General features: G+C 51.0%; 1 protein-coding gene across 1 annotated transcript; it reads left to right on the forward strand.

The window, feature by feature from the left end:
• Positions 1 to 2,030: 2,030 nt before the first annotated feature.
• On the forward strand, positions 2,031 to 10,468 carry ITPRIPL2 (ITPRIP like 2). The gene has a single exon (XM_023616258.2). The coding sequence runs from the start codon at positions 4,033 to 4,035 to the stop codon at positions 5,629 to 5,631; it is 1,599 nt and encodes a 532-aa protein (XP_023472026.1). The 5' UTR covers positions 2,031 to 4,032; the 3' UTR covers positions 5,632 to 10,468.
• The last annotated feature ends 16,686 nt before the right edge of the window (positions 10,469 to 27,154 follow it).

A 27,154-nucleotide genomic window follows, 5' to 3' on the forward strand; every position in this document is an offset into this window, starting at 1 on the left:
TCTGGGATAACAGAAATATCTAGAGGGCTGCGCGTATATGAGCCATAAAAAAAACAACAAAAAAAAGCCAGGAGTGGCCTTTGTCAAATATTGAACATTAAAGGAGATTTTTAATGAAATAATTATCAGTGGCAGTTTTCTGAACCCGCCCATCCCCTGTGGCGTTTTCATTCGTAAGCTCAGAGCACCTGACTGTTCTCCTTCACGTTGCCCGCTGCCTGGCACAGTAGGAACCCACAAAGGTGGGTAATAAATTACTGCATACATGAATTTGTATTTGCTCTGACACATACAGTAGATTGTTTGAGTGCAAAGTCCCCAGCTTGTCCTTTAAAGTCTTTGGAGGAAATGTGCTATGGAAACACATTAGAGGCAGGAAAGACAGCAACAGTGACACATCATCTACTCGGCATAGTGGGGTACTCACATGGTCCCTGGGAGATAATAGAAAAAATACAAGGATAGGTCTCTGCCCCCCGTTCCCAGCATAGGGCTCCTAAAACTCTTATAATGTCCTAGGTGATAAGAGCACCAGGAGTATCTTCTGTTCTAGGGAGGTGACGCTGGTGGGTGGCTCCTGCATGGGGCTGGTCGCCAGAAAGACCAAGCCGTGATTAGAGGCTTGGAATTTTCAGCCCCATGCCCCCATTCTCCAAAGAGGGGAGAGTGGCTGGAAATGGAGTTAACAATTGATCATAATACATGAGGAAGCCTCCAGAAGGTCCCCAATGTATGGGGTTTGGGGAGCTTCCAGGTTGGTGAACGCATCCATGTACCAGGAGGGTGACACGCCCCAACTCTGTGGGGACAGAAACATCTTTACCATCTCTTTTGATTAACCGGTAAATGTGTTTCCCTGAGTTCTGGGAGGCGCTCTAGCAAATTATCGAACCCAAGGATGGGGTCATGGGAACCTCCGATTCGTTGCCAAACTGGACAAAAGTTGTGGGTAAGCTGGGGCCCTACTACTTGTGACTGGCAACTGAAGTGGGGTGAGGGGTGGTCTTGCGGGTGGATAGCGTCAGAATTAAGTTAAAACGTAGGACTCCCAGCTGGTGCACAGAGAATTGCTTGTTGTGGGCACAAACCTCCACATTTGGTGACCAGAAGCGTCAGAAGTGAAGTTTCTGTGTGAGGAGTGAAAGAGACACATAGGAAAGAAAACTGAGGTTTTCCCAACACACCTCCAAAAGATATGTCTGTGCCCTACCCCTTGGAACCTGTAAATGTGACCTTATTTGGAAAAATGTTTGCACACATAATTAAATTAAGGATCTCCAGATGAGACCATTCTGGATTACCCAGGTGGGCCCTAAATCCAATGACAGGTGTCCTTATAGCAGACAGAAGAGGAGAAGACGCACACAGAGCAGAAGGTCACGTGAAGACGCAGGCCGAGGTCAGAGCGATGCAGCCACAAGCCAGGGAAGGCCCAGAGCCACGGGAAGCTGGAAGAGACGACCGAGTACTCTCCCCTGGAGCCTTCGGAGGGAGCACAGCCCTGCTGCCTTCGAGAACTGCGAGAGAATAAACTCCTTTTATTAGCCACCCAGTTTGTGGCACTTTGTGACGGCAGCCCCAGAAACGAGTCTGGGCGACAGCAGCAGACCGAGGAGCCATAGCAGAGACGGTGAGGCCCCGCAAGCCTCAAATATTTACTCTCTGGCCCTGGACAAAAATGTTTGCCGACCTCTGACCTAGAGCACTGCCCTTCTTTGCACGGTTGAATGGCATGCACCATATCTACCAGTAAAAAAGAACAAGTCACCCTGGGAGCGGCACCCCCACTGTCTAGGCAGGAAGTTTGAAGCAAAGTGAGACCAAGAGATTTATCCAAACCTGGGGGCCGCCTGTTGTTTATGAATGCCAAAACACCCCGCCCCTCCTTCCAGCACAGCACCCCAACTTTCCTTGGGGGACACCCTCTCGTGGTTTGGGCAGGACTCACCCCACCTCCCGGTTCAGCGCTGGGTATCCAATGTATTAGTCCGCTTGGGCCGCGTATTACAAATACTGTAGGCTCGTAGGCTTAAACAACTGACATTTATTTCTCCCAGTCTGGAGGCCAGAAGTCCAAGATCAAGGTCTGGCAGGGTCCAGCTTCCGGGGAGGGCTCTCTTCCCGGCCTGCAGATGGTCACCTTCAGGCTGTGTCCTCATAAAGACTTCCCTCGGTGCATGCGCATGGAGATCTCTCTCTCCCTCTTCTTCTAAGGACGCTTAGCGCCTGGGTTGCTCCTGGATCCTGCTGTAGGATCCCCTTGCCGGCTCCGCTAACATGAGACACCTTCTTTCTGTGCTGTGTTTCTGGTCTCCGAGCTGATGGCGACAGAGACTGGATCTGAGAGCAGGTCTGCTGAGCTCTGAGAGGCCCAACCCGGGACTTCCTGGGTGTAATCTCAGTGCTTAACCCAGGAGCATCCTCTGAGTCCTGATTCCCAGATGCCAGCTGGGTTCGACACATTTAATGCCTTCACCCTTGCTCTCCTTAACCGGCTGTGGGGGCAGGGAAGGTGCACTGGGAGTAAATAAATAATTACTTAAATCAATCCAGATAATTAAATACGCCCAGATTATTTCAGGGAGTGCTCCCTCTTATGAAATAAAGCAAGCTTCCCCTGACTGAGGTCCCAGTGTAGGTCCCCACAAAGGACACAGGCGAATTCCCAGCAGTTGAGGAAGGGACTTCCTGGTCCCCATCCCTCAGTCCTGCCCTCTGGCTTCTCTGGAGCTGGATGCCTGCGGTCAAGTCGCAGCTCTGTTAAAGCTGTGTCACCTCGGGCAAGTGGCTGAACTTGTCTGGGCCCAGTTTCCACATCGGAAAAATGGGGAAAATAACAGCATCCATTTCAGAGGACTGACATGAGGAGTGAGCGAATCTGTGTAACGTGGGGAGCACAGTCCTGGCACACTGTGAGTCCTGTATCACTATTCTTCCCAAGGCTGGGTCCTCCTCATTCAGATCTCAGACCACGGTCCCCCAAAGGCAGCCTCCAGCTCCCACGGCAGCCCCACCTGCTCACTTCCTCAGACCACCTGTGTGTCTTCCTGAGCATTCTCTGCTATGGGATCCTTTCTGTTTGGTTTCCTCTTTTTAAAAAAGGCTGCAAGCTTTCCGAAGGGCAGAAACCTTGTCTGTTTTCTCGGCTGCTATTCCCCAGCACCGAGCTTCCTGCTCGGCACACAGTAGGCGCCCAGGAAGCAGTGGTTTGAGTCAAGGACTGCGGCACCCCGGCAGGGGCCTGCTTCGTCCCAAGGCCTGCCACGCCACCACCACCAGCCACCACGACTTGCTGGGGGGGCGGGGGAGCAGGCTCGGGGCGAGCTGTCTTCCCCTTCTTTCACCTTCCCAGCGTCACTTTATGGGCGCACAACTCCAGAACCTTCCCGGCCCAGGCCACCGCCCCACAATCAGGGCCTTCCCGGTTCTGCCTTCGGGGAGGGAGGATGGGGGTGGCCCGCGGAGGCCAGTTTCAAGCGCGTCCTGAAGTCCCTCCCGCCGCCCCGCGTCGCTTTAAGGCGGAGGCCCGGGAGGGGGCCGGCCCGCGCGCCGCTCCAGCCTTCGGCATTTCCTCCCCGCCAGCTGGCGCGGCCTCGCCTCCCCTCGGAAGAGGAAACTCCCGGCGCCCGAGTAACGGGAACCGGCGCGCAGGGGAGCGGCGGGCGACCCCGCGGGCCAGGAGAGCGGGCCAGGGTAGGAGGCGAGCCGGATCGGGCCAGCAGCTGGGCGCGGGCCGCGCGCCGGGGCGCCGGGCGGGGAGGGCCGCCGGGCAGGACACAGCGCGCGGCGGGCTAGGGCGCGGCCCCGGGCCCGGGAGGGCAGAGCGCGCCGCCGCTGCAAGGAACCCTTGAGCCGGGAGAGGAGGCCGAGCTGGAGGGCGGCTTCCCCCGGCCCTGCGAGGGGGGAGCCGCCGCGGAGGCGCAGGCGAGCGGGCCAGCGGGGCTGCCCGGGCGCTGCGCGCATGCCGGTCCGGGGGCGCCGCCGGGGCTCGCGCCCTGGGCTGCTCGGCCGCCGCGGCCCCAGGCGCCCGGCATGTCGGTGCACTATACCCTCAATCTGCGCGTCTTCTGGCCCCTGGTGACCGGCCTGTGCACCGCCCTCGTGTGCCTCTACCATGTCCTGCGGGGAAGCGGGGGCGCCCGGGCCGAGCCCCTCGACGGCGCCGACGGCGGCTTCCCGCTGCTCAAGGTGGCGATCCTGCTCCTCCTCGGCTACATCCTCCTGCGCTGTCGCCACGCTGTCCGGCAGCGCTTCCTGCCCGGGTCTCCGCGCCTGGGGAGGCACACCGCCTTCTCTCCGAGACACTTCCGAGAGCCGAGCCTCGCCATCTTGCTGGAGAGTTACTACGAGCATGAAGTGCGCCTGTCGCCGCACGTGCTGGGCCACAGCAAGGCGCACGTGAGCCGGATCGTGGGCGAGCTGGTGCGGGCTGGTCGCGCCCGAGGGTCCCCAGGTCCCATCCCCGGAGGAGCGCTGGCCCTGGCCTTCCGCGGAGACTTCATCCAGGTGGGCAGCGCCTACGAGCAGCATAAAATCCGCCGGCCCGACGGCTTCGACGTGCTGGTGCCGCTGCGCCTCCCGCCGCTGGTGGCGCTGGAGCCGCGGGGCCTGGGCGCCGAGCCCGGGCTGTCCCCAGGCTTCCACGGCTGCTTCGTGTGCGCACTCAAGGCGCCGCCGGGGGCCTCGGGGGCCCACTGGCTCCGGGACTGCAAACCCTTCGCCGACGGCTTTTGCGTGGACGTGCGTGGGCGGCGCCACCTCTCGGCCGCGCTGGTGCTGCGCTGGTTCCAGTCGCACCTGCAGCGCTCCCTGGCCACCGTGCGCTACAGCCTGGAGGAGCGTTGTCGCGTCAGCCTGACCCCGGGTGGCCTGGAACAGCCTCCCACCCTGCATATCCTACCCTGCCGCACCGATTACGGCTGCTGCCGCCTTTCCATGGCCGTGCGTCTCATCCCCGCCGTCCATTTGGGCGACAGTGTCTTCCTCGTGGCACCACCACCACCACCCTCGCCCTTCGGGCCCCTTTCGGAGCTCCCAGGAGGCCTGCGTGCCGAGGCACTGTGGGGCGTGAACACAGCGCGCCAGGAGCAGAAGCTGCTGAGCTGGCTGCAGGAACGGGCCCCTCCAGGTGCCTGCTACCTCAAGTGCCTGCAGTTACTTAAAGCTCTGCGCGACCTAGGCGCCCGTGGCCTGGACCCCATGGCTGCCACCCAGTGGGGACGCATCCTCTCCTCTTACGTGCTCAAGACAGCGCTGCTGGCGGTGCTGCTGTGCAAGGGGGCTGCCGCGCAAGGCTGGGACGAGGCGCACCTGGTTGAGCGCCTGGAAGAGTTGGTGCAGTTCCTTAGGGACTGCCTGCTGCGACGCCATACACTCTTCCACTGCGTCCTGGGCCCTGGCGGGGCGGCCGTGGAGGTGGGCCCACTGCCCAAGGTCCTGCGTGAAGCAGCCCCAGTTGACCTCCTGGCTGTTTTCGACAGGCACGCCCGGGAGCTCGCAGCGGCACGCTTGCTGTCCACGTGGCGAAGGCTGCCCCAGCTTCTCCGGGCCTATGGGGGTCCCCGCTACCTTGCCAGGTGCCCCCCACCAGGGAGTCAGCGTACCCAGGGGTTCCCTGAAGACGAACCGTAAACCGTGACAGCGCCCCCACCTGGCCTAATGTCCTAAAGCTTCTCCCACCGGGTGGGGGTGGGGATGGCAATGAAGCCAGTTGAAAGCAAGGAAGATAAACTGCAGGTGTTGGAAAATTAAGAAGATGGTATTTGGTGCTTAAATGGCACCCTGGCTCCACAATTCAATATAGTTATGGCGTCTTCTTCACGCCCACCAGGGGGGTCCTGGGCAGGCTACAGAAAAACAGCCAAGGGCAGCAGCTAGGAGTTGGTCCAAATGTTGGTTTGTGTAGAATGATTCTGGATTCTGCTTTTAGGGAAGTCCAGTAAAGGAAGCAAGAACTAGCTGCAGAGAAAGTGCCCCATGTCGGTTTTTAAGACACAGATCTCGCTGGCCCCAAATCTGAAGAAGGGAATGTGTTTTCAGGTAACTTCTTGCAAGGTCCTGGGTTCCTGACGGTCTTTACAAAAATCTGAATCTTAATCTACAACTGGAATTGAAGTTCTATTCTGGGGGCGAATGATCTGAGAAACACAGTTTCCATTATTCAAATTAACATTAATTCACTGGAGTCGTTGGAATTTTTAAATGGTGCAATCACGGGGGTTTGACAGGTCCCCGAAGAATTAAATCACATGTGTGGAGAGGCAGTCAAGAGTCAGTTAGAGAAACTTCCAGAGCAGATAGCACCTTGTTTTGACCAATTCTTTTGTATTGTGATAATTGCTAGTGCCAAATGTTGCATCTGAAAGGGAGTCTGGGTACATTTCCTATTAGGAAATGTGCAGTGAAAAATAGGCTGGCTTAACATCCCCGCAGGCGCACGCCGGGCCGTGTACCAGTCAACGCCCGTTCATTGAGCACCTCCTGTGAGCCAGGCGCAGCGCAGAGCAGCAGTAGATACCTAAGACAACACTGGTGAGGGCCTAAAACATGTCGGGTCTGGAGAAAGATGTGTTTCAGTCTTTGCCAATCAAGGGGTCTCGCCAGGGCTGGCTGTGGCTGGAGACAGAAACCCTTTTTGTTTTAAGGCTTTTTAGCAAACTCCTTCGCATGGAGATTTCTTTCTGAGTTGAAGGAGATAATGGAAAGGAGCTACTGCTGCTGTGCCTAGCATGTCGTTGGCTCTCTCAGTCAATGCTCAGTGATGGTTAGTTTTTCTCCCGTTGCCCAAGCGGTCTGCAAGTGGTCCTCAGGCCAGCTTTGAGGAGCGGTTGATTTGGCACAGGACTTGCAAAGCATTTCACTTAGAGTTCAGCGGCTTGGGCTCTGTGCCTGAAGATCAGTTACTCCCCGATCGAGGGAGATGGCCCTTGGCAGCGGTCTGCTCTTTTTTCTCTTTGGGCATAAATATGACCAGGTTGGGTGTATTTAGCACCTGGAAGGAGCCCATCCTGAAATCCACTCCTTGTCCTCCCAAATTTCTAACAGCCCTCCTTTGCATCAGTTGACTTAAAACTCAGTTTAGGTTTATAAAGGTCCACCATCTGCTGGCCTAATAGAAAATGCAGCCATCCCAGTGTTATCCTTCAGAAATTTTTTTTTTTTTTTTTTTTTTTTTTTGGTGAGGAAGATGGGCCCTGAGCTAGTATCTGTGCCAATCCTCCTCTATTTTGTATGTGGGATGTCACCACAGCAGGGCTTGATGAGCGGTATGTAGATCTGCTCCTGGGATCTGAACTCCCAAACCCTGGGCTGCAGAAGTGGGGCATCCGAACTTAACCACTCCGCCACCAGGCCAGCCCCTGGGATTTTTGTCTTTCTTAATAAAGACATGCACTTCCTTAGGCTCTTAAAGGTAAAACTTGGAAGACGGAAGTAGCCACCTGAATAGGGCCATTGTTTCATTTCTGAGCTCTTTAGAGGGAACTATTCCAACCCTTTTTAGGGGACCAACTTGGCCACTGCAGGAAATCACTGTAAATAAACGATTTCTAGAGAATCCTTCTCATCGGGGCTGCAAAGACTTTTTCTACCCCTCGCAACCTTGGACTGTAAGAAACAGTTGCAAATGTCATACTGTCTCTTTGAGGTTGTTTTGGGGCCAGTTCCCCTGGATACCACAAAGGTCGCTCTAAGCTTTGCAGGTCAGTGAGGTCATAGGTACTGCTTTTAGCAAAGGATTAGTCTAGCAGCTTCCTGCAAAGACAGAAACTGCACAGTGTTTTTAAAAATTACCTTTTAAAATAAATGCCACAACTAAGTAGTCTTTATATATATATATATATACATATTTATAATGTTTTCATGCTCAGCCACAATTTCTCCTGTAGTCCTTAATTCTGCTGGATCAGGGGAGTTAAAAGCTAAGTGTTCCAGATATTTCTAGCCGAGTTGATAGGTTCCTTCTCTTTTGTATCTTACTAGCATTTTGAAGTTTAAATCTGGTAACATACTGTTCTTGTAGTTTTTTTTGTTGTGTATTTCTTTCAGGTTAATTACCCAAAGCCTCATCCATCCTCAAGATTTTTAAATTTTATTATTATTTTTTAAAGTAACGGGGCATTGTGTTTGTGAGTTTTTAAAATATTCATGTTTTATTTAAATGCCATGCTGAGCAATTGTTCTCTGTCCATGGTAACCAAATCAGAGCTTTCGATCAATTTTGATCAATGTTTAATAATCCCAGACATGTACTGTGTACAAATGCAATAATAGGGCTTATTAGCCAGGTGTGATGGTTGCCCGAGGCACTTAATTACACTCACTTCTGTGTTTTATTAGGGCTCCGTCATGTCCTTGATCTGCAACGTACACATTTTTGGTGTGTACTTGGTACTGGAGATTCATATATGCAAATATTCTCATACAAGAAGATTCAAAATTGATCATGTTAAAAAAAAAAAAAAAAGATTAATTGTCCAGCCAGTGTCCAAAGGATATGTGTTGGCGGACAGGACTCAGCCATTTTGCCACGAGACACCCTTCGGGGTCTGACCAGTCCTAGGAGCCATCCTGGAATGCTGGAGGGGCTGGGAGAAGGGGTTATTTCTTTGCAAAATGAAACTGAAGCTGAGAGAAGGGAGAATTCAAGCGAACCAAGAGAAAGTGGAAGAATTCAGGAAGAAGGACTTAAGATGGAAGTGAAAGGAAGAGATGGGGAGAAGGGGAGACGGGTTGGAAATCATGTGAGGGTGTGAGAGAGGTTTGGGTGAGGAAACACACTTTTAGGTATGTGCTATTCTAAACCAGGGGTCGCAAACTCAGCAGCCTGCAGAAGCAAGTTAGGAAGATAAATAAGGGAAGCGGGGTGGGGGGGTAGTGGAGACTACGCCCTTTATAAGGGGCGGCCGTCACGGCTCAGCTCCATGCAGGGAAAAATGGGTAGAGAGGGGCTGGAAATCATGATTTTTTTTTTAAAAAGTGAAACTTCCTTATTTTTAAACAGAATAACTTAAAACTGTCCAAAACACCATGTGGGCCAAAGAAAACATTTGGTTGAGCCTGGGGGCCACCAGTTTGCGACCCCTGCCTTACACAGTTAACCCCCCAAGTATGGATAAGGTTCTGTTTATCATTATGGGTATGATGTTATACTTCGTTGGGGGTGTGATATTTCAAGTCTATCTCTCAGAGCTAAGCTTTATTATAGAAACAAACCAAAAAAAATTAACACGGCCACAGATAACACTTAACTCGCAATTCCCAGAAGGACCCGGGATCCTGGAGCCTCTTTTCGAGTCAGATCCTCTGCTGGGGGCCGGTTCTTGGCATTTCCTGAGTGAGTCAAGGCCAAACCCCTTGGTTCTGTCGGAGCTTTCAGATGAGTAATCAGGAAGGATTGCAGAATAACTTGTTTCTTTTTTATTTGCATTTTATTCTTATTTTTAAATTAATTATTAGGTTTTTGATGGTATCCTAGCCTGTGGCTTGGCAATGATGGTTGGTGGCCGTAAACACCAGAAAAACAATGCTGGGTCTTCCGGCCAAGCTCCTTAGGCTTGTCACCCTTCCCACTGCCGAGAAGACTGTTCTGATCAGAGGTCTCTATCGCTTTCTGACTCGGTGGCTCCCACTGAAATTGACATCCCCGCATTCTGAAGGCATTAACCGAAAATACTCCCAAAGCATCTCTTCGAACCTCATGGAGTAAGTCCCTTTTTCTGTAAAATGTGGCTTTCAACCTTGAGGATGAAGACTTATGCTTATCCACGTGGAGGAAGGCTGTTACCTCCCTCCCAGGGGTGGGGGGAAATGAGCCTCCTTAACATTTCCAGTGTCCCCTCCAGAGGGAAAAAGAAGTTCAGTGTTATCATCTTGGCATTTGTTAATTTTTTTAAAAAATCACATGTGTTACTTAGACACTACTGTTTATGTTTTTATACCTACATAGCACATGATTTGGTGGGGATAAAGCAAGTATAAATTGGGGAGGGAGAAAGATATATGCCATCTTCTATACAGAGAGAACAGACCAAAACGTGCAGCTAAATGATAGCTGGTCTGGTTTTTGAAATATCAGATATGCAGGAATATTTTTAGCACCTTTTGCTTTAAAAAAAAAAAAGTGCCTTGATTCAGTCACTTGACTTTAAAACATTCCTCTTATTTTATTGTTATTTTTCATGTGTATTCTGACCCCAAATGGCGTGTTAGGACGCAGTCTGTCGGCTGCAGCCATAGCATATTTTGTTCCAATAACAGAGACCAAAGAGTTGATCAGATATAATTCAGCTGCTACAGTTGTGTGATTAAAAAGCGTTTTAATCGCCAAATTTCCGTGGCCCAAACAGTCGAGGCCTGAGATTTGTTTTCTATTTCAGGTTGGAGTAAATTTGCACTTTTAATCATATGGGTCATTGGGGGGCCTTGTTCTTTTTATACTTTGCTTTGTCAATAAAGGAACTTATAGAAACCTCTGGACTGAACGTCAGATTCGGGGAGGGCTCTCACACTAGCTTCTGATTCCTTACAGCAGCCTCACCTGCTTTCAGCGGCTGGGTGTATGGGGGTGTTTGCCCGGGCAGCAAAGCTGGGATCTTGTTTGTACAGAAATGGCCCTTTGCAAGGATGGGAAAGGATGCCAGGTCATAGTTCTCTAGGCTTGCAGCTTGGGGTCCTGCCTTCGAATCTTCTTTTTTCTTGCCTGGAACCTTCTGCCCCTGCCCCTCCTCTCTGCTCCCCCCCTCCACCCCACTCCCGGCGCCCACACCCCCCTCAACACAATTCAAGTCCTGGCCTGTGGCTAATTTACAGCTCAAAAATTGTGCCCAGAAATCTCTTAGGCCCTCGGGCCCTCTGCAAATGGTAAACATTTGCTAATATAAGAAACCATCAGGCTTAGCGGGAGATGAAGCTCCGAGACTCTGCAGGACTCTGTGAAGAAGCGGTGGGGCCGGGTGGAAGTTTAGGTAAAGCTGGGGCCACAGGCTGATTCCACAGTAGTTGTGCAGGATGCCTGCGTGCGGGAAGGTGGGGCGTGTGCTTCCTTTAGTTTTCAACAAGTAGTTATAGAGTGGCTACTGTCCCTGGGCATTGAGGACACATGCAGTGATGACCAAGACAGATGTGGTCTCTGTCTCTCATGAGCTCACAAACTGCTATGAGAGGCAGTTAGAGAAGCCGTTTCCATATAGTGCGGTGGGTGCTAAGTGGGGGAAGGGTTACGGAAGCACAGAAGAGGGGCGCCTCATTCAGTCCAGGGGTTTCAAGGAGGGCTGCTTGGAAGGAGTGACTTCTAAGTGGACATCCAAATATAGGTAGGAATTCACTAGGTGAAGGGAGTTGGGCGGGAGAAGAATGCATCAGGCACAGAGGTGAGAGGAGCATTTCAATTTAGCTGGAAAGGTTGGGGTGAGGGGAAGAGGCTTCAGGGGCAAAGGATGAGCCGGGACGGGTAGGAAGGCACCAGGACACCAGGAGTCTTGAAGCCAGAGCTCTTGAAACTGGAGTGTGCAGATCACCTGGGCGGCTTGTTAGAATGCAAGTTCTGATTCAGCAGGTCTGGCTGGCCCCTGAGATGCTGCCTTTTCTAACCGGCTCCCAGGGGATGGTGATGTTGCCGCTCCAGGGGCCACCCTTGGATCGCAAGGTTGTAAACCATGCTGAAAGTCTGGACTGATCTGCAAGACACTGGCGAACCACTTTAGGCAAGACATGGCAGGGTCGCGCGTGAGTCTGGTTCACTCTGCCTGCAAGGTGGGGAACGGGTTAGACAGAGGTTGGCAATTTACTTATTTTTGTAAATCAAGTTTTATGGCAGCACAGCCACGCCCGTTCATTTACATACTGTCTCGGGCTGCTTTCACCATATTTTGGCAGAGTTGAGTAATTGCCACCCAAAACTGAAATTATTTACTCTCTAGCCCTTTACAGAAAAAGTTGGCCGGAAGTCATCAGGTGCTGCAGTGGTCCTGGCCTGGGCAGGGGGCCTGAGGTGGGGACAGAGACACAAGTTGCTCTGGAGACAGAACAATGTCATGGTCACTTATGGCCAGTGCTTTAATGCCAAGAGACCCGTCTTCCAGTCTTGCATCCCGCACTCCTCATCTGTGTGTCTCTCTGAACCCCAATTCCCTCATCTGTAAAATGGGATTACTAATAGAACCTCCCTCACAGGGGCCATTGAGGATTAAGTGAGATTGTGTCTGCAAAAGTGCTGGACCCACTTTGAGCGCCCGGTGAGCATCAGAGTAGAAGTAACGATTAGATTGGAATTGTCGTGGAGTCTGAGTCTCCAGCCTCTTCGTCTGCTCCTTTGGCTGCTCATTCCTTCACTGCACAGTGTGTCCCTTTGGTCCACCGAACATCTCTCTGCTACCCAGACTTTGTTCATCTCTTTCCGCGATGCCCATGGCGTTGCCCTCTATGAAAGCTCTTCCTCTGGGGACTATGGTAGACTGATTACAAAAATCGCCCCTGTTCTCCAAACCTTCCTATACCTATGCCCATTGCAAAGTCACTTTGCAGTCTCTCCCATCAAGAAGGGAGCCTTTTCACCTACCCCTGGAAACTGGAATGGCTTTGTGACTGTCTTTAGTCAATAGAATGTGGCAGAAGGGACTTCGTGCTAATTCCTGGCCTAAGCCTCAAGGGGTCTTGTCTGCTTCTGATTGTTCTCTTGGAAGCCTGCTGCCACCATGTGAACAACTAGCCTGCTGAGGACGAGAGCTCACGTGGCCCTGTCACCAGAGCTGATAGCTAGCCACGTGTGAGATATATAAACAAGGCCATCCCAGACCAGCCCCAATGACCCCTTCTCCCCCTCAACCAACCCAACAACAGACTAATTGAAATGCTTGAGCGAGCCCAGCCAGGACCAGCCAAGTCGGGTCCAGATCAGCAGAACCCCGCCACTGGTCCGTAGTCTCTGAGCAACAATAGACACTTACTGTTTCAGGCCGCTAGTTAGGGGTAGTTTCTTGCTCAGCATCAGCTAACTGATTTGGAAGCTTGAAGTCTGGCATACAAGGACACCACTGGCGTAAACACAGGCAGCCCTCGACTTCTGTCCATTTGACTTTCGAACAGCCAGACTCTGAATCAAGGGCTTGGCTGACACCCCGAACCACCCTCCCCACAGTGAATCCAGGTTTCCTCGTCGGCTGAGGCACCGTGGGATCTGGCCTCCCATTCAATGGTTGAGTTGTGGCAGTGTCGCCATCTGTGTGGGGTATGTTGACACAGCTGTGTGACTGTGTTCCTGCATTTGCCCTTATCTCATAAAAACAAACGGAAGCTGGGAAAACGAAAGTGCTGATTCAGGTGACGAAGTGCCATGGGTCTCCAAGGTAATACAAAGAAGATACTGATTCGGGGTGCCCAAGGTGGCTAAGGTTCGGCTTCCGTCAGGTGCCGGCTGGTAGCAAGCTGGTGGGCGGTGTGTTCACTTGTAAAGGAAAAGAACCACAACAGTGATGAAGGGCGTGGAGGAAACCATATCACTTAGGAACACACTTAGCCACAACTTATGAAAACCTAACCTGGAGTGGCTTAAACAAATAGGGGCTTATTTTTCTTCATCAGGCACAAACCTGGAGTGAGGCAGCCAGCAGTTCAGGGAGGAATCAGGGACCCAGGCATTTTTTTGCTCTCATTCTGGCATTTTCACTTTTATCCTCATGCTTGTCATGCCAAGATCCCACAATGGCTACTCCAGGCATGGAGAAGAGAGAATGGTTTAAGGAATGCGGTAGACATCCTCTGATCTCTCATTGGTCGGAACGGTGTCACATGACCACTCCCAGCTGCAGGGAAGCTGGGAAAGAGAGCCTGGTACATGGCGTACGGAGCAGCCCTGAGCCAAATAGGAAGGAAAAATGGATATTCGCGGGTCCATAAGATTCTGCCGCAGAAATGCTAGAAACAAATAGTAGAAGATTGTGTCAAAGAAGTGAGAAGTAATTAGGGAATTTATACTTCCTTAATTACAAAATTTATACTTCCCTGAGTTCTAGCATATAGTAAATGCTCCGTAAATGTTTACATTCAAGTCCCGGCTCCGCCATTCACTGGCTGTAATCTTTTGGGCAAGTTTGTTAACTCATTTGAACATCAGTTTCCTCATTTGCAAAATGGGGGTGATAACACCTCCTTTTATAGGCTTGTTGGGAGAATCCAAGGTAATGCATGTGAAATTGAGAAGTGCCATCCACATGTTAGCTGTGGTCTCTTAGGATTGTGCCCCAGCATCTTTGGAACAACAGGAAGGTGAATCCATATCTTAAGAGAGCGTCACCCTCGGGCACTCTGCCCAGCCCCTCCCCATCTCCACGCTTCCTTTCCCACAGGACTGTGGGTGAGTCAGCAGTCATGAATATTCATTGTAGGTGTTTCCAGAAGGGAGGCCATCCAAGGAGAGGATCAACCACCCCATCTCTCTCTCTTTCTTCCAAATTGTGTCATCTTCTTATAACCTTCCTCCCCATTTCGTTTCTCTAATGCAATTTGATTTTCATGCTTGAGTCCTGGGCAGGAGGCTCGGCTAGTGGTTCTTCCTCCTGGCCCTACCACCACGCGTGAGGGGCTTTGTAGAAGGACCCATGCTCAGGAACCCCACCCCCGGCCCAATGAGGTCAGAAGCTCATGGGGTGCAGCCCAGGCATGAGGACTTTCTACAGCTTCGTGGACGTGGGCGATTCTAGAATGCAGCCAGGGTTGCGAACCATCGATTTAGGTCAGGTGGCCCTCCTGGACCTCCCCACCAGGTGCTGTGGAACCACCGGCTGGTGTGCGTGACATTTGCTCAGTGGCAGAGATGGGAGTGGGGGGAGGGGGGCTGGGGGGGATTGGAATAAAATCCTAGGACGGAACCCTTCAGCTGAGAGATCCAAGACAAAATATTGCTAAGCAGGCATAGGAGTTAATCCCACCGCCAGTTCCCCTTTTCTCCAACCTTAGGGAGATGGAAACAATTAAAAAATTTTTTTTGCTCAAAAAAAAAAAGGCATCAGAGTCATCCTGAAACTTCTCAGCAAAGAGAAGCCTCTATTTGCGGCAGGACAGTGCCTTCATTCTTTCAGTCTTCGTAGCCTGGAGAGAACATCCATCATATGCAGCCTGTCTTTACGAAATGCTGGCTCTTTTCCTGAATATTTGGTTTTGCCCACACTTTGTCTCGATCGCTCCCCTCCTCCTACGGCCATTTAGATGCAGTGACTTTGAGCTGACACTTAAAAAAATTGAAGTCCATCAAGGCACCTTTCAACGACGTCAGGAAAAAAAACATTAGGAGTCCTACTGCGTGCCAGGCTCAGACTAAAAGCTTTTAAGGACCTTAGCTCATGGCAAGATTTTTATCTTCATGGGTTATTTAATCATTGGTCTCCTCAAATTAAGAGCTAAGCCTGTGATGGGCGACTGTCGTTCCTTATCAAAATGAAACCATTAAAACATATTTTAACGAGAGAGAAAAAAACGGTGTGGCACTTGGAGATGGGGGGTGCCCTCAGGGTCTCGCATGGCAAGCAACTGCCCTGAAAACACTGCTTCATATTTTAAGCAAAGGATTTGTGGTGATTGATTATTTTTCCTCTGATAAATACGTGGTTTTCAAAAGCAGCCTAATTAGTAGCAATCTCCATTTTCCAAAACTTCAAAATGCATTTGGGCGTCCTCTCACTAAACCCAGACCCCTGAGCCCAGCCAAGACATATGAGCCCTTCCCTCGTGTAGCAGACACTTCTGCTAGTAGATATCCTTTAGGGACCCGGTATCTCCCAGCCGTCCTGCAGAAGGGACTTCTGCATAAGCCCGCAGGCGCGATAAAGGCCACGTGTGAAGACGGCAGCATCACAAGATGGAACTGAGTCACTACAAAGGAAACAGCTGTCCTTGACAGTCCCCAGATTCCGACTGGCCTTTGCATGAGTGACAAATAAACCTTTGGGACGTTAGGCCTCTGAAAGGAAGCCCTGGGGTCCTTGTCACTGCAGCACAGGCCAGCCTAGCCGAACTAATGCAGCAGGATGCGGCACAGGGCTCCTGTCCTAACTTTATTTTGAAGACCCCATTGAAACCCCTCAAAATTGATGTTGCTTAAAAAGGGGGAGAAGGTGCTCTTTCCTAGGGCCCCAGGGAATTCCAAACTATGAAGTGCTCCACCCCCATTCACTCATTCAATAAATAATCATTGAGTGCCAGCGATGTGCCAGGCCCCCTTCTGGCACTGGGGACAGAGTGGTTGGCAAAACAGGTACCATCTCCTTTGCCTGCAGCTTTCAATCTGCTGGAGGGAGACAGCTTGTCAATAAGCATGCCCGTGAGTGCTGAATAACTAACAGAGGTGAACGCTTTGAAGGAAAGAAACAGGTTTCTATGACACTGTAAATCAGAAGGGACCTTACGGCAGCCCAGGGGGATTAGGGACGGCTTCCCTGAAGTCTTGAAGCCCAGCACACTGACCCATGGGGGTCTGTCTCAGCACGTCACCTTGCAGGGCACTTACTGTGTGCAAAGCTCCGTGCCAAATGCTCGACACACCATCCTCGTTTGGTCATTGCACCAGTCCCAGGAAGTGGTACTAGTGTCACCCCCATTTTACAGATGAGGAAACTGAGGCTCAGCAAAAGGAAGCCACCTACCCCAAGGCCACGTAGTAAGTGAACGCAGACAGGGATTTGAACCCACATCTGCTGCTTCTAAAACGAACACTCGCTGCATTTCTGGCCCTTGCAAACTGAGCCAAGGAGGTTAGTAATGCAGGAAGTAGCCCCCCAACGGGTCCCCCAGTGGGAGATCAAAATGAAACCAGCAGGCAGATGTTTACAAGTTGCCTGGAAAAGCCACCAACTGCAGGACCAGGACGGGGCAGAGATTTTCCCAACCCCCCAACCCCCTCCTTAAAGTCCCCTCCAGGGTTCTTTTTTCATTTTTACAGCACCCCTCCCCCTCCCCCCAGAGGGCTGACTTCATCCTCCTACCAGCAGACGGAAGACGTGGGCCGCCGCCCCAAAGTAGCCCAGCCACCCACCATGGCTTCCCTCCAAACTTAACCCAGCTGAAAACGGCGGCAACACACGAGCTCTTTCCTCTCTTGGCTTTCTCTGGCGCTTCCTTTTCCCCCCAGAACAAGCTGCATCAAAAGGTTGGCTGGTAGGAGCTTGTTGCTTTGTTTTTACAGAAGGACGAAATAAATTCTGCACACAGACACACTTACATTCATTCAGGCCCATGCTTCACGTGCAGACATGTGTGTGCACATCTGCAATGCACAGACACTCTTGAACTCACACACACACACTCAGCTCACACTTCCAGGCAGTTTTCTAGGTCTGGGTGACTGCCACCTGTTTGTGTAAATGAAGTTTTACTGGGTCACAGCCGTGCTCATTCATGAACGCATTACCTGTGGCTGCTTTCGCGCTACAAAGCCGAGTTGAATAGTTGCAACACTGACCACATGGCCAAAAAAACCTGACATATTTCCTGCCTGGCCCTTCACAGGAAAAGTCTGCTGACTCCTGTTCTAAGTGCTTTAAAACTCTACGAAGTATCTGTTATCAATTTGCTGCATAACTAACCATCCTAAAACACAAGGGCTCAAAAACAACCACGACCATTATTCTCTCTCATGATTCTGTGTGTTATCTGAGCCCTGCTGGCAGTTCTGCTTCTCATGATGTCAGCTGGGACCACAGTCTGGGCCAGGAGGGCTCACTCCCGTGGCCGGTGGTTGGTGCTGCTGCGGGCTGCGGGCTCAGGGGGCCCTGACTAAGGGCATGCCTCAGTTTCCCTCCCTGTGGCCTCACCATTTGGCTTGGCCACTGGGTTCCAAGAGGCAGGGTTGCATGTGTGCGAATGCAGAACAAGTCACAGGTCCAGCCCAGGTTCAAGGGTTTGCGACATGGACTCCACCTGGTAATGGCAGGAGTGGTGAAGAATTTGTGGCCACCTTTAACCAACCACATTAAGTACTTATCTTCATTTTAGACACAGGGAAACTGAGGCACAGAAAGGTTAAATAACTTGCCCTACAACACCCGGCTAGTAACACACACACCGTCATACACAGTCACTCACACAAATATGCACGTGCATACGTCGTCACACATTATACATATATGCATCACACACATCCACAGTTCACATACATACATAGGCTTACATAGTCACATGTTTACATCCTCGTGTTTACACGGAATCCTCATGCATGTTTGATACACATGCATTCGTATTTGCACACAAGCATTCACACATACACACTCCATCGCATACACACACACACACACACATACTATGGGCATAGACACCCTCGCATACATCATCACATGTACCCGTGTGCAGGAACACACACATGCACGGTTCCCTCCCTGCCCGCTGACCATAGTAACTTCCTCCAGTGACTCAGAAGGCCTTTTCCTTCCTCCTTTTGGTCAAGGTGTCCTTCTGATGCCCCAAAATCCCTGCTACCTTCCCACCATTGTGCAGTCTCTCTCTCCACGAGAGGCCCAGAGGCCCAGGGCCCTGGAGCCCCTGCCCCACTGGGAATGGCCGGAGGACCTGAGACCCAGGCGCCTCCGTTGATGTTAGAGGTGGAGGAAATCCTGGAGGCGCAGGAAAGTTCCGGACGTTGCCCAGCGCCACGCAGCGGAATCCACTGAGCAGGCAGCGCATACTGGCCTCCCAGCACCCAGCTGGGCCAGGCGCTGGGGGCTCAGCGGTGCCCAGTGAAGGAATCTGTCGGAAGGGCTTGTTCACTATTGATTATTTCTTTAAAGACTTTATTCTTTGAGAAGCTGTTTTAGGTTCACAGCAAAATTGAGCGGAAGGTACCAAGACTCCCCATGTCACCCCTGCCCCCATATGTGCGCAGCCTCCCCATGATCAGCATCACTCACCAGCATGGGACATCTGTTACAATTGTGAGCCTGCACTGACTCATCTTTAACCCCCCAAGTCCACAGGTTACATGAGGCTTCACTCTTGGCAGATGACCCTCTGTGGGTTTGGACAAGCGTACGATGTCGTGTATCCACCATGATAGTATCATGCGGAGTATTTTCACGGCCCTGAAAGTCCTTCATACTCCGCCTATTCATCCCCCGACCCTTGGCAACTGAGCATCTCTTTACTGTCTCCATAGTGTGCCTTTTCCAGAATGTCGCATAGTTGGAATCATACCTTATGTAGCTTTTTCAGACCGGCTTCTGTCACTCAGTAATATGCATTTAAGTTTCCTGCACATCTTTTCACGGCTTGAAACCTCATTTCTTTTCAGCGCTGAATGATATTGCGTCATCTGGAGGTTCCACAGCTGATTTCTCCCTTCCTCTACTGAAGGGCATCTTGCTTGCTTCAGCGTTGGTTTGCATTTGCGGCTGGAGAGACGAGGCAGAACAGAAATGGTCTCCAGAGCTTACGAGGCACACCCCAAGGACGTCAGAGAGATGCACAGGATGGAGACAAGAAGTGCCTGCCTCTCCTCCTTCATCTGGTCATCGATCGCAGCATCCTCAGCCCTGGCCGGACATTACAGTGACCTGGAGAGATTGTTTAAAATGCCAGCGCCTGGGTCCCACCTCAGAGACTGTGATTCGATGGGTCTGGGCTGGGGCCCAAGCATCAGGACTTTTTCAAGCTCCCCAGGGGATTCCAGTGTAGGCTTGAGACCCACTGGTCCCCTGAGCCCATAGGTGGATGATGGTTCTGGGGGCTCTAGAGCAGAAGTTGAAGGGTGTCTGTCGGGAGTTTGAAACAAGTGGGTCTGGTTTGACAGCGCAGCGCTGGTCCATGCTTATTTCAATGGGTGGGAAGGCCCCTGGCAGGACACCCTCTCCTCTTTGTCTGCTCTCAAACGCCATCTCCGATTGCCCTCCACGAGCGACTTCGAGCATTGAGATCCAGGCCTGGCACCTGGAGATGTGCGGTTTTGCCGCCTGTGGGACCTGGCTTTGGCCCAGCTGACCAAAACGTCTGTTTGCCCAGGGCTTTCCAACTTTTAGTGCTGACAGTCTCATGTCCCCAGACCCCCTCAGTCCTGGGCAAACTGGACAGCTAGTCACCCTACTTTGACCCTTCTTATAAGAAAGTGCAGACTCACAAATCACTCACTTTAAAACACCTGTTCTCAATCCTGGTTGCTCACTGGAATCACCCGGGCGGTGTTAATAACTACTACTACTAGCCCTCAATATTACACCCCACAACACCCCCAAGTTACACACACCCCAAGATTCTGATGTAATTGATCTAGGCGCAGCCAGGTCACAGGATTTTTAAAATCTTCCCAGATGATTTGAATGTGAGGGCAGGGGCAAAGAGCCCTCAGCCAGGTAAGAGAACCAGCCAATGGAGGGACTGCTCAGCCGAGCGACATCCGACTGAATTCAGCCTTGGGGAAAGGACGTGCCAGGCAGAAGAGGCCATGTGCTTTGACCTCAGAACTTTGGGGAAGCCGCTTTACCTGTCTGAGCCTCCGTTTCCTCATCTGTAAAATGGGAGCCTCTCTCCACCAAGCATGGGAGGTATTTGCAGAGAATGTAATTAACACTCAGGGATGATAATAGAAGCGACCTTTACTCAGTGCTCGTTTTGTGCTGGTGCTAAAGACTTTTTCAGTCTATGACTCATTTGAGCCTAGGAGGTAGCTAGTGTTTTTATTTTTGCTTTAGAGTCAGAGTAATCTGCAGTTGAAGGAACCAGAGAGAGGCTCCCGGTTCTTAGATTATTTTTACAGCGAGCTTGGCCAAGAAGCAAGTGACCCGGATGGGTTAGAAACGGACCCTGGGAATCTGGAAGGGGCAAGCCGATCCTGGATTGGTTTTTCAAAATGAAAATAGCTTTCTTGTTTGTTTGTGATCATACAGTAATATATGCTCACCGTAAAAAGTTCAAATAATACAGAAGCGTATGAGAAAGCAGTAAAGATCTTTGGTCGGCCCTAAAACCTCAGGTCCAAGCTTCCCCCGTGAGCGACCAGGAGTGGGAGAGAAGGGTTGCCCTCCGAAGGCCCCTCCCCACCCGCCCTGGCCTGTCCCTTCAGGACAAAAACATCAGTTCCCATGACATCAGCTCCCTGCCTGGAGGCCGTGGTGTTGGGGACAATGGCAGGATGTGGACTTCCAACTTAGAATTCTGACCTCAGCCGAGTTGGAGAGGGCTGGGCCTGGAACTGAGACTTGCCTCTGATCAAGGCCTGCGGAGCAACCACTTTGGCTGGTGTCCAGAGCTGTCCCCAGAGTGATGAATAATAATGATATTGACTGAACACTCACACGCACCAGACATCACTCCAAAGTGAGTTAACTCATTAAATCCTCGAGCCCATCCATGCAGTTAGGTAGCATTACACCCTTTTCAGAGAAGAGGACCAGGCTCAGAGAGGTAAAGTAACTTGCCCAAGGTCACACAGCTGGTAAGCAGCAGAGCCAGGACTGGCGCCTGGTGCCAGAGCTGCGTGCTCTTCATCATGAGGCCAATGTGATGCTCAGAATGATCATGTGGGGTGGGTGTGTTTAGAATCCTCATTATGCAGAGGAGGAAATCAGGGCTCTGAAAGGCTGAGTGACTTGCCCGGGGTCACACAGCCAGTGTGCGGGAGGGCCAGGACAGAAGTTCAGCTTCATCTGCCCTCAGAGCTGGCTCTTAGTGCCAGGCTTCCTGAACTCCAGCCCTGGAGGAACCACCTTCACAGGCTTTGCGACAGCCGCAAACCTTATGCATTTAATCTTTTTTCTAAATGTTGCTTTTTTTTCCTCCGGTCTCATTCCGAACAATATCTGTAAAATTATTGATTTAACGTGCTAGTTATGCGTATTTTCCTAATACATTAAACACCTTCGAAAGTTAACCATGTGCATAACGTTCCATGAGGGTACATGTCCTTGACTTTGAAACATACACGCTTCTCTGACCAGCTGTGACTTCCACCTTGAAGGAGCTCGCAGGTGAGTGGGGAGATGGATGGATTCAGCCCCATTATGGGCTGAATTGTGTCCCCCTCAAAATTCATATGTGGGAGCCCTAACCCCCACTGCTTAGAATACAATGGGACTTGGAGATGTGGTCTTTAAAGAGGTGACTAAGTTAAAATGAGGCCATTAGGGTGGGTCCCTAATTCAACAGGACTGGTGTCCTTATAAAAAGAAAGAGACACCAGGAGTGTTTTTGCACAGGGAAAAGACCGTGTGAGGACATAGTGAGCAGGTGGCCGTCTGCCAGCCAAGGAGAGACCAACCCTGCCGGCACCTGGATCTTGGACTTCCAGCCTCCAGAACTGCGAGAAAATCAATGTCTGTTGTTTAAGCCCCACCCCCATCTGTGGTGCTTTGTTGTGGCAGCCTGAGCCGCCTCGTACAGACAGGTTCTCAAATGACATGGAATTTGAGATGGTCAGAGCAGGGGGCCATGGTGGGGGGTGGGAGGTGGGGAGGGGCCCCAGTGGGAAGTACCCAGATTCATCTCCTAACTGGTACCATGAGGGACCTTGGAGGATGTAACGTCTCAGCCCAGGGTCACAGTGAAAGTGACAGACCCCTGCAAGGATCTGGGACAGGAAGGCAGACAGAGATGAAGAGTATATCAGCTAGCTATTGCTGCTTAATAAATCACCCCAAAATGTAGTGGCTTAAAACAGGACCACTCATTATTTTTCACAATCCTGTGGATTGACCAGACAGCTCTTTTGCTGGTCTTATCTGGACTCATTCACACAGCTGCCTTCAGTTGGCAGGTCCAGTGGGCCTGTCTGGGAGTGCTGGGGCAGCCGGGCCTCTCTTCAAGTTTTAGTCCATCCTGGTTTCTTCGCAGTGTGGCAAGTCCTAGGAGGGTGAAGGTGGAAGCTGCAAGGCCTCTTGGGGCCTAAGCTCCAGAACTCACACATCACCTCTGCCACATTCTATTGGTCAAAGAAAATATTGTGGCCAAGGCCGGGGCAGGAGATGGGGAAATAGACTCTGCCTCTCGATTGGAGGCACTGCAAAATACCACGGGAAAGTCTTTCAATCTATCATAAAGAGGTGGCTCTTAAATTCAATCCCAGACTGCTAGCCAATGGGAGATTGATCCCAGGTCCATGGATAGAAGGATCAAGTTAGTCCCTGTCAACAACCTGCGGGTGACACAGAGCCCCATACAGAGAGGCTCACCTGGAGTTTGGGCTTCTCTCCCACCCTAAATTTAGACCAAGTCTTGCAGATTCAAGTGCCTATGGAAGTTGGTAGACAACATCAGTAAGTTAAGAAGGCCAGGTATAGGGAGGAAAAAAACCAAGTGATCTGCTCAACTAGTATTCATTTTCCCACTTTCGAGAGATGACCGGAGCACCAGCAGCCATTTTGGTCCATGAGGTGACTTTCGTGATGGAAGTCATAAGCTGAGGATGGCTGAGCAGGAAGATAGATAGAGCCTGGATTCTTGCTGACACCATGGAGACATGAGCCCTGAGATGTTGGTTCTCCAACTCCTTTTTTATGTATAAGAGAAATAAACTTTTATCTAAGCCTTGTTATTTTGAGGGTTTTTTGTTGTTGTTGTTATAAGGAGGGGAACTGAATCCTAACTGATTTAGCTGCTTACAAAAATGGGAAGATGTCACATTCAAATCCAAATTTCTGTCTTCGCTTGAAAATTAAGATCTGGCCCCAATGGGCCCACATTCCCACGTGGCCACATTGGGGATGGGGCTGACGAGGGGCTGTCTCTTTTATTCTGGGCAATGGGGACCCCATCTCCAGTTCACACAGTCCTCACTAATCACAACTGACATCTTAAACCCACCCAACTCCATTTACATTGCCTGCCCGCTGCTGTAGGCACTTGAGTTTGTGACCTCTGACCCACCCTCTCTGAGCCTCAGTTTCCTCACTGGCAAAACTGAGCTAACAAGAGAACCTCCTTCTTAGGCTGTTTTGGAAGTGGAAAGGTTAGATGAGTTACTAGATAAGGTACTTACTGTAGTGACATTCACAGGGCTCAGTAGGGAGAGCCACTCTTATTATTGTTACTATTGTCATCGTCATCATCATCATCAACATGGGAAGGAATCTGACTTTTTTTGGTGGGTGATCCAAAATCAGAAGAAGAGAAAGCAAGAGAAGAGCTCAGATTCCAGCAAGACTTCCTAGGATGTGATCGCTTTTCTTCCCAGCCCAGGGACAGTCTCCCATGTTTTTTTAATCTCTCTCTTTAAAAGCCTCCGCAGCTCGCAGCTCGTTGCATCTGTCAAGGATGGAGCTGCCTTTGATCTCTCCAATCAGCTTGCAGCTTCTCCCTTCCCAGAGACAAGAGCCACCCTCGGCTTCCTCCCCAGGGCCTCAGGATCTGCCAACCCCGGGTGGGTCTGCCAACCCTCCCAGTTGGGCTGGGGCTGAGGGCACGGCTGCCAGGCCCACCGAGGAAGGGGGATTTCCAAGTTAACCCACAGCAGAGGGGGAGTGGGTTTTTTCGTTTGTGCCCTTGCTTCCCGGAGGCAGGTACCTCCTAAGAAGGAGACGACAAAAGAGGGGCGTTTTGTGGCATAACTCAAGGCTGGGAAGGACACAGACTGAGGTCTGGGGGACATGCTGACAGAGGTCACCCTCAGCACGTGTAGCGATGCTACGCTCTCCTGCTTACTCTGTAGCCTGCTGCCTCTGAATATTGCAGCTCAGGCTTGAAAACTCCTAGCCAGCTGCAGCAGACACGCCACCCACAGGCAGGACCAGCCTCAAGTGCAGGAGAGTTCGAACCCTTGAGCAGCCCTCAGCCACCTGGGATCAGAGCCTGTCTTTGTGATTCACAAGCTGTGTGACCTTCAGCAAGTTACTTAACCCCTCTGAGCCTCAGTTGGCTACCCCTGCATCACTGCGGTGAGCATTCCCCCCCGCGTCTCCTTGGGCAATGAGCAGGAGTTTCTCTAGGGCGCATCCCTGAGGTCGAGAGGTGCTGAGTCGCGGGGTGTGGGCAACTTCAGCGTTATTAACGAGGCCAGAGGTGCCCTGCAGTGATCAACACTTTACACTCCCACCCGCAGTGTGTGTGCTTCCCCCACGCTCCTGGACATCCTTCATGAACAAACGGAATCGCCATACGCCTATTCTTCAACTTGCTTTTTTCCGCTTACCGTGCATGTTGGAGCTCTTTCCACATCAACCCCTCTCCATATGCTTCATTTAAAAGAAACGCTTTATTGAATTATAACTATAGAAAAGGGCCCAGCACGATGAATTTTCAGAGTAAAAAAACACCTAAGGAATCACTACTTAAATCCGGAAACAGAAAGTCACCCTTATCCCAGAAGCCCCCCGCCCGCCCCCCACCCCCTCGCTCCCAATCAAAGTGGGTTTATCAGTCATCGCAGTCTGCTGTGTGCGTGTCGGGCTTCTCTGGCTAAACGCTACATTTGTGGGATTTGTCCATCTTGTTGCACGTAGCAACATGCTGGCAATGTCTGGAGACACTCTTAGTTGTCATAACTTGCAGAGGGGGCGCTCCTGGCATCTAGCTGGCGGGGCCCAGAGATGCCCTACATATCGGACAATGTACAGGACAGTCCTCACGATGGAGAATATCCGGCCCCAAGCGTCAGTAGCGCCACCGTTGAGAAAACCTGTTGTGGACCAGGCCGAGGACCTGGCTTTTAGTCTGAGAGTGACAGAGGGTGAGAAACCCTGGTTTAGGCGTGCGTTCAGAGTCACCAGACTCTGCCGAACTACTTTCCAAAGTGGCAGCGGCTTCATTCTTTTTTAATGCTCGCATCCTTTTCCATCACGTGGGCATATCATTCAGCCAAGTCCCACGGATTAACTTTTATATTGTTTCCAATCTTGGGGCCATAACACCAGCGCCAGCAGGAGAACCCTCGGAGAGGTCTATTTAGGGAGAATATCCTATTTGGATATAAACACATACACACTCTTTCCCACATGCACACTCTTTCTGGAGACTCCAGACAGTGGGAACATGAAGGAAATAGAATTTAAATGTAAATTTCCTTCACCCCTGCGCGTTTGACATCAAACTGGCTTACAGAAACAGCCCCTGTCATCTTGGTTTCTGCCACGCCGTCACATCTTGTGCGAGTGGACGCCCGATCTGGAAAGATAAACAGGAAACCCCTCTTGGCATGGGAAAATGGGGCAGGCCACTCTTCCCTCGAGAGCCGGGACTGGAAAAAGCGGAGCGTCAGCCCGGCTGGGGCCCAGAGGACCCACAGCTGACCCTTCTCTGCCTTTGGACAGGACTGACGAGCTCCGAGGATGATTTACAATGTTTTTCCCCCAAATGCTTCATATGAACCAATTCCACTTTGAAATTAATCTCTGGCATCTCGGCGCATTTTATCTTTGTCTAAAATTCAAGTAATGCTGTGACTTCAGACACACTGCTTTCAACTCTAACTACATAATATGTCTCAGTCATTTTTACCTCCCCTATTTTTCAACTGGCTGGAATAACAACTTTTAAAAATTAACTCTAAATAAATGTTACAGGAACTATAAAGTGAACAGAACAAAATTTTAAAATATACACCACATAAAGGAAGACTAAGCTCAGATTCATCCTGTTACTATTAATAAGAGTTAAATTTAGCTCTGAGCCTTCTGGTGGCCAAAGCAAAAAGGGAAACACAACACCTCACACAATTTCTCATTTTCCAGTCAAAGGAGAATGGCACATATTTAGCTGAGATTATTATTTTCTTGATCCTAAGTTCTGAAAGGAACAGGATGTGAAAAAATGTAAATTTCTTCTTCCAGTCTGTTTCTATCTCTGCTCTTCTGCCTCGCCCTGGACGTGGTGCAGGCACAATGTTGTTGCTATTTCATAAAATGAAGGCAGCCAGGTACCACGCTCAGTGCTTTACAGTGAGGAGATGGGCTGTTCTTATCCCCCTGCTACAGCTAAGGGAACTGAGGCTCAGAGAGGTTAAGTAACTACCCCCAACTCGCACTTGCAACCAGTGGAGCTGACAGGCGGGTAGGGTGGTCCTCTGAGAAGGTTAATAACTTGTCCAAGGTCACACAGCTGGGGAGTGCCAGAGCTGGGACTCACACAGGAGAATCTAGACACCTTAAGAAGCTTCAGCACCTACTAAGTGCCAGCACACCTTAGTTACACACATTTTGTGTGATTGTGGGTGGGGGTGAGGGTGTAGGCGGAAGTTGACTTGGGCTCAGTTCTG

This window comes from Equus caballus, chromosome 13, assembly GCF_041296265.1.
Source record: "Equus caballus isolate H_3958 breed thoroughbred chromosome 13, TB-T2T, whole genome shotgun sequence".
Taxonomy (NCBI): Eukaryota; Metazoa; Chordata; class Mammalia; order Perissodactyla; family Equidae; genus Equus; species Equus caballus.

Excerpts from the sequence above, each read along its gene's own strand:
- ITPRIPL2 (XM_023616258.2), top strand. The coding sequence starts at position 4,033 with ATGTCGGTGCACTATACCCTCAATCTGCGCGTCTTCTGGCCCCTGGTG.